General features: G+C 41.7%; 1 protein-coding gene across 1 annotated transcript in view; it reads left to right on the top strand.

Moving 5' to 3' along the window:
• The first annotated feature begins 1,721 nt into the window (after positions 1-1,721).
• LOC115097484 (translocating chain-associated membrane protein 1-like) overlaps positions 1,722-7,741 on the top strand; it is a 233,511-nt gene continuing 227,491 nt past the window's right edge. Inside the window, exon 1 of the mRNA XM_029613374.1 lies at positions 1,722-1,944. Within this exon, the coding sequence (XP_029469234.1) occupies positions 1,825-1,944 (120 nt within the window). The 5' untranslated portion in view covers positions 1,722-1,824. The remainder of the gene's footprint in view (positions 1,945-7,741) is intronic.

Raw genomic sequence — 7,741 nt, 5'->3', positions numbered from 1 at the left:
TGGAAGAGAAGTCCATTAACGGCTATTAATCAAGTTTACTTAGAGAATAGCCACTGCTATTAATTGCATCAGTAGCATGGGATCTTCTTAGTGTTTGGGTAATTGCCAGCTTCTTGTGGCCTGGTTTGGCCTCTGTTGGAAACAGGATGCTGGGCTTGATGGACCCTTGGTCTGACCCAGAATGGCAATTTCTTATGTTCTTATGCGACTCTGCTTGACATGCCATTGCTATTTTTAAACAGTCTTCTGAGGCTTTGCTTGTGGAAATGCTATCGGACTAGCCCTTGATTTTTTTTTTAAACTGCCTCTACAGTATGCAGATCTATCGCATACATATTCATTGTCGTTATCCTGAAAACCAGACATGTGGTTCTTGAGGACTGGAGTTGGCCATGCTGACATGATTTTCCTTTTAGTGAAGAAAGTAGGTCTAGTTCACATGTGTCAGACACTCCTTCATCTGAGTTTTTCTGCTCTCAGGCAGCAGAAGTGGGATTTGGGAATTTTGCTTGTAGCAAATGCTGCTAAGTTGCATTTACCTACCTTGTTATAAGCTGTGCAAGCAGAATGTCAGAAAAAGTTAATCAGTGTCATCAATACCACATCACAATTAGGTAAAACAGTGATGGTGAACATTTTTGAAGTAGGGTATCACATATCAGTATCCCATAAACTAGCATGGTAAGGTCAATTAGCATAAATAGGCCCAAGCTAGAGCAATGGGTCTGGTGTGCTTAGATGTGTCATCATGCTGCCCAAGTGAAAAGAAGTGGCAGTCAGTATTAGTAGCAGAAAAATGTTGTATGGGCAGGATGAGAGGGCCAGAAAAGAGGCAGTTGTCCAGAGGGACAAGAGAACCCAATAGCTAGAGACTAGGGGATTGAACCAACCGAGTGAGAGGAGAGGATGGATGGGGAAAGTTTGGGATAGGGTGAACTAGACTAGAGGGTGAAAGAGGGGGCACAAATACATTAATCTGACTGCAAATGATTTGTGGGTTTCAGCCAGGGATGGATTTAGGATTTTGCTGCCCTTAGGCACTTTTGGTGCTTTCATCAGTCCACCTCCTGTAAGAGCTTGTTAGAGGATAGCAGAGGGCTGTTCTCTGCTGAATGAGATTCAACAGCGCTGGAAGGCAGCAAATCTTAGCCAGCCTGCTGCCCCTAAATGTTTGCTGCACTAGATACAGGCATAATGGGTGCCTATTGACAAATCCAGGTAGGGTTTCAGATAAGTATTTGCATGCAACAATTATATTTCTTAATCAACTACTTTGTGTGTAGAGTGCCTCAGAAAATAGATCCACATCCAGAGAGAGATGATAAGGTGCACTGCAAAGGGCTCCACACCCTTGCAGTTACAACTACACTAGCAGCCGTAAACCTTCCCTTGAGGTGCTTCAGCGCGCGCCGTCAATCAATCACACCGCGCACCCCACCAACGATCTCTGACACGAGCCAGTCTTTAGCAGAATCACCTGATTGGCCGAAATCGAGATCACTCAAAATCCTAGGCTTTTTCGTCCCTTACTTAGCCGTTTCCTCCCACCTCTCCTCTTCGAATGGCTAGCATCCTTGTCAATCACACCCATGAGGCTTTGTGATTGGCCAGGATGGGGTGTCTCCCTTTTGAGCGCTTTCGGCTACGTGCGGGGTGAGCTGTGCGTAAGGGGGGAGGGAGAGGAAGGGGGCGGGGTTTGGTTGCGTCTTGCAGTGGGGAGGGTCGGGAGGACCGTTGGCTTTCGGTTATCTCGGGGATTGTGTTTGGAGGGGCTTGGTTGTTGTTTAGCGGTGTTGGGGGCGGGTGGCCGATCAGCTAGCCAGTATGGGGCTGCGGAAGAAAAACAAGAGCCCCCCCGTCTTCAGCCACGAATTCGTGATTCAAAATCATGCTGATATGGTGTCGTGTGTGGCCATGGTCATCCTGCTGGGACTCATGTTCGAGGTATTGCGAGGCTGCTACCTAGGGGGGCCCCCGTCTGTCAGCCCATCAACTTCTGTAACTAAAAAAGAACAACTCCTAAACAAAATTGCTGCTGCTGCTTTTCCTCCTCTGTCTTGTCCCAGACTACATACATGGAGCCACTTGTAGGACTTAGCAAGTTGTAAGCCTTATCTCGGTGAAACCCGGGTTAACATTTTCACATACTCTGGGGTTTTTTTTTTTTTAATAATTATGATAAATGGAATGTGCACTTTGGCGAAAGTGATGATTTAGGGAAAATTATAAAGTGTGGAGAGTGGTTTTTAGTTGGAAGAGTCCAGAAAAGAAAACCCCCAAAAGTCATAACTACAGGTTATTTTATAACTCCTCCAAGCTACAGCTTTATTTTTAGGTCTTGGAAGTTGAAAAATTCCATGTAGCCATACATTATTTAGTTTTGATTTGGGAAGTCTAAAGGAAAGTTTAACGGGTTTGAAAGAAACAAGAAAAATGTTTAGATGTCTAATACTAGATTTTGGTTATTTACAAGTAAAATACTTTCAATTGAAGTTTAATTGCAACCCCGGCCTGAAATATCTAAAATGCTCTAGTTCTTGCACAGAATAAAAATTAGCTTATTCTCTTAGGAAACCAGAGAGAGTTGTAAATCGATCATTAGAGCATCGATGTCAAAACTTTTATTTCTTTATCTTGTACCTTATTTTTCTGTACATAGAAACATGCGGTCTTTCACAGGCTGCCCATTTTCTTTACCAACCTAATTTCCCAGACCCTGCTAGATTTACTTCTAATTCCTCACTTCTGTGTTAGTGTTCTAGTTTAACTGTATTGGTTCTGATGAGAAGTGGGATTTTTGTGGGCTGTGATACTTTTATTGAGGTAGTACATGAACCTTTGAGTCTATATCAGTGTTTTCTTAAAAGCTCATGCACAGTCATCTATTTTTTTTTTTTTGCCCAGTAAGAGCTGTCAGAAAATTTACAAAGACTCCACCAGCTCCTCACAACTATAAATCTTCAGGCCACATCCCATTCTTTAATTCTGTTGCCATTTTTTGCTTCAACCACCAGTGGAAACTGTTGAATTACTGTCCACCACCCTTTCCAAAGATATGTTATCTTAAACCTATGTTTCATTATTCCTCATTCTCATCTAAAATCTTTTCCATCAAAAAATGCTTTGTCTTCGTGCAATGTAATTGCCAAAGAGGTATTGCAGTGTTGGCTCAGCTAAATAGAACTTCAGAACTGCAGGTTAATTTATGGTATGTTGAAAATCATTTGTGTGGGAAAAACCAGATAGGTGTTTGCTGATTAAAAGATGTTACAGAATAGCATTGACAAACATGCTTTTGCAATACAGTATAAGGAGTATTAGGGTGTGTTACAATCATTGTTTAGTTGAAGGCAAAGGGATCTGGACCTGTACCGTTTAACACATTTATGAGTGAGTTGATAAATCTACAGTTGACACAATTATTCAAAGTTGTTAGAACAGCAGCAGACTCAGGCAGATACTGTAAAGTGCGCTCAGCTGAGTGCACTGTTTAACCCTCGTTGGATGCGCGTCCACAGCCCCTTATACAGTAAGGGGTTTAGCGTGTCATAACATGTGTCCATACCCCCCCTGAAACTAATAGCGCTCATCACATGCAAATGCATATTGATGAGGCTATTAGTCCATTTGCCTCAGATACTGACTAAGAAAAGTGCACCTGATCTGCACATTTTACGCTCAGAAATTTCCTGACGCTGACAGCCACCTCTCCTGTGCCGAGGAGGTGCTAGAGAGGCACAGTTGTTCCTAGTGCTGCCTCCTAGCGCAACCTCTCATTTGCATCCTGAATTGCATGCCCAGGAGAGGGGGCTGTGTGCGCGTTGCAAGAGCAAGCCCCGTAAACAAATGTGCTTTTTTAGTGTGTCTGTACTGTATTGGCCTGACTATGAGGAACTGCAGAAAGACATTGTGAGACTGGGCATCTGAATGGCACATGAAATTTAATGTGAAAAACTGAAAAACGATGTGCACAAGAGAGAATAATTCCAACAGGTACACAATGCCAGGTTCCATATTAGTCACCACCCAGGAAAGAGTCCTTGGAGTCTTTGTGGACAGTTTATTGAAATCCTTAGCTCAGTGTACAGTGATGGTTAAAAATCAAGCCCATATTTAGCATAGGCAATTGCTTAGGGTACTCAATTTTGAAGGTGCCAAATACTCAGGCCAAAGAGGATTGCTTTAGCAATCCATTTCAAAGGGGCACTGCTATGGGTCTCTGGAAGGGAGTGGAGGTAACAGGGTCTTCACCCATTATCTGATTTTCAGGGTTTCTCGCTCCCCCCCCCCCCCCCACTCTCCAGTCCTGCCTATGGATGCCCAAATCCTAAATTTGACCCTGTCAAAATGAAAATGGAAAGTTAGGAATGATCCAAAAAGGAATGGCTAATAAAAAGGAAAATATATTCCCCTCAATCCATGGTACAACTATACCTTGAGTATTGTGTGTAGTTCTGATTGCCTCATTTAAAAAAAGACATAGCGAAACTAGACAAAGTGCAGAGACAGGCACCAAAGATGATAAAAGGGATATAACAGTTTCCCTGTGAAGAGAAGCTGCACCTCTCAGGGCTTTTTAGCTTGGAAAAGACAACTGAGGGAGGACGTGATAAGTTTATAAAATCATGATTGCGATGAAATGAGTAAATAAAGATTGGTTATTTATCCTTGTTAAATAATAGTAAAACCTTGGGAGCACTCCATGAAACTAACAACCAGATTTAAAACAAACTGTTTAAAGTACTTTTTCACTCAAGCACAATTAAATTGTGGAATCTCTTGCCAGAGGACCTGGTCAAGGCAACTAACATAGTGGAGGTTTAAAAGAGGTTTGGACACGTTCCTGAAGGAAAACTCCATAAAATATTATTAGCCAGGTAGACAAGGGAAAGCCATCACTATCCCTGGGAGAGAGTAACTTGGAATCTGCCGAGTACTTATGAGCCAGACTGGCTCCTATCAGAGACAGGATGCTGGGCTTGATTGACTTTGTACATTTGTAGGTATGGAAGACAGTACAAATCCCCATCTCTTGATAGATGTCTTTATATTTAATTGAGTGGTTTCAAAAGAACTAGTAGCATGTGAGTTTGAATCAAATTACTAAATTGGTTCTAGCTCTTAAAAATAGACATCTTTTTTTTTTTTTTTAAATTTTATTTTTATTGCATTTTCATAATTAAATACACAAATATATGGAGGACAATATTTCCACAATTCAAGAATAAACAGAAGAAATATTCAATAGGAAATTATCCTTCAGTGTCAAAATAGCCTCCATTTACATAGGAAATCTAAAGGTAATTTAGAACCCTATTAGCCATATTAATTGGAGCATACTCAGGCAAAACTATAACCACTACTTATCTAGTCCCCTTTTCCACTTAAAACATTTTCCCCATTTAATACAGTATTTAAGGGTACATTGTCTAGATGTCTCTTGAGCTGGTCAGGATTAGTAAAGATATACCTATTATCTTTATATCTTACAATACATCTACATGGGTATTTTAGGGTGAATTGTGCCCCTCTATCAATTACTTCTTTTCTCAAAGATAATAAACTTTTTCGCCTATTTTGGGTCGCTCGAGCAACGTCCGGATAGATCCTTAATGGATATCCATAGAATTCTTTTTCCTGATGTTTAAAATGCAACTTCAATACTGTATCTCTCTCATTGAGAGAGGTAAATTGAACTAATAACGTTGCTCTATTTTCAATTCGCTCCTCATACGATTTTTCTAAAAGTCTGTTAAATCTAAATTTTCTTAGTCTGTAAATCTTTTTCTTTATCTGTTTGCATTTGTTGTAGATAATACATTTTTGACAACATAGGGAATTGCTATTTGCATATTTTAGAATATTCTTTAAATAACTATTAAATAATTCACCTGGTGGGGACAATGGGTTTTTAGGGAAATTCAACACTCTAAGGTTAATTTCCTATTTTGGTTATCTAAAAACTCAATCCTTGCTTCAGTCTCCCCCAGTGATTTTATTAAATTAGCTTGAACTTTCTGAACTTCTCCAATCTGTATATCTGAAGATTTTACCTGTTTTTCCAATTTGACTACTTTTTTCTTCCAAATTAGTATTGTTTTTTAAAGCTTCCTGAGTTATCTTTGTTAAATTAGCTATAGACTTCTGGACATTCACCATAATTGCCCCCAATTCCTCCATGGAAAATTGTGTAGGTATAATAATAGGTATTTCTTTAACATTATCCTGCAAACCTCCCCTTTTGACTGCATTATTGCCCCATTATCCCCTTCAATTACTGATAAAGAAATGTCCTTATATTCAGCATAAGAATGTTCTCCCATGTTGCCAGAAACATTTATCTCCCCTTTGAAGGGAGGGGCCGGCTTTTGTGGGGCACCGGGCGTCAGTGATATTTCTATGGCCTGTAAGCTCTTCTCTTGCTCCTGAGTTAGGCTTAAAGCGGCCGCTTCCGGTGCAGGAGTGGATGGACCCTGGAAACAATCTTTAATGCTGGGTTGGATCATTTTGCTTGGTGTGGATGTTAGTGAGGTTTCCCTCAATTTCGCCTTCCTCTTTGTATGAGGCATGGCGAATAACCAAACAATCTTATCCCCAAGGTTCCCAGTCAGATTGAACCCAGTTAGACTAATAAAACAGTTACTTAGCTTTATAGGGCTCTACTTGGTTGCCAGCCGGCAGAGTCCGTTCCAATCCGTTCTAACCCGGGCTAAGCTGGGCAAAGCCGCGCGCCCCTTGGCCGCTTAGCCGTTGCGCCGGCGGCGTCGCGCCGGAAGAGGCAGGTCTTTATACCTCTCCGGCTCCTCCCTCGGGTGTCGACGTCACTCCTCTCCAGGCCGATACAGGAAATCCTCAAGCTTTCAAACAGGTAATTTTTCAGGAATCTTTCGCGGGCACTCTACCGAGTACCCAGCGACCCAGTCCGGCTGCAGCCAAAAATAGACATCTTTTTAAATCTGATATAAAGGGTCATTTTCAAGGCTGACTAACTGATTAATCATTTCCTGGTTCTCAAAGTTATTGTATTGCTTTAAACATTATTGCTACCCATTATATACTTTATTCACGCCTAACAAAAAAAAAAAAAGAGCATACAGCTCTTCAGAATTATCTATGGCCAATATCTTAGATCTCAGTAAAATGGGAATCTGCTATGCTTTTAAAATATTGTACATCTTTATAAACCTGTATATTCCTTAATAACTTTATTTATTTTTTTAAATTTAGAGCCTGCATGCAGTAGGTGAACAGCATCTATACAGCATATTTCTTTTCAAATAATGGTTTACAGAAGCAAAAAACTATAGCTTGCTCATTGTTCATTAATGATTGCTTAAGATAATCTTTTGCTGATGGTTGTTTAGACCAGTGCTTCTCAACCGGTGTGTCGCCAAGCACCGGCAGGTGTGTTGCGTGCTCCCGGTGTCTCCCCGCTTGCCGTTGCCACTGGGCTATCAGTACGTTCAAGCCCAGTGGGAATGGGCAGCGGTGGTAGAAGAAGCTGTGGCACCTTTGGCTGGCCTTTTCTTCTTCCCGCGCCCCCCCCCCCCCACCCTGTGACCCAGAACAGGAAGTTATATGCTGTGCACGGGAAGGAGAAAGAGCCGTGCCGCGTGGAAAAATGGCGGCAGCAGCATTGGCCCCCGAGCAATCGAAGCAGCCGGTAATCGGGAAAGGAGACAGCAGCATGAGCGGTCGATGGGATTCTTCTTTATTGGCCTGCAGGGGCTGGAGGAGGAGG

This window comes from Rhinatrema bivittatum, chromosome 8, assembly GCF_901001135.1.
Source record: "Rhinatrema bivittatum chromosome 8, aRhiBiv1.1, whole genome shotgun sequence".
Taxonomy (NCBI): Eukaryota; Metazoa; Chordata; class Amphibia; order Gymnophiona; family Rhinatrematidae; genus Rhinatrema; species Rhinatrema bivittatum.
Note: the sequence above shows the minus strand (reverse complement) of the source record. Positions and strands in the feature narration are given on the sequence as shown.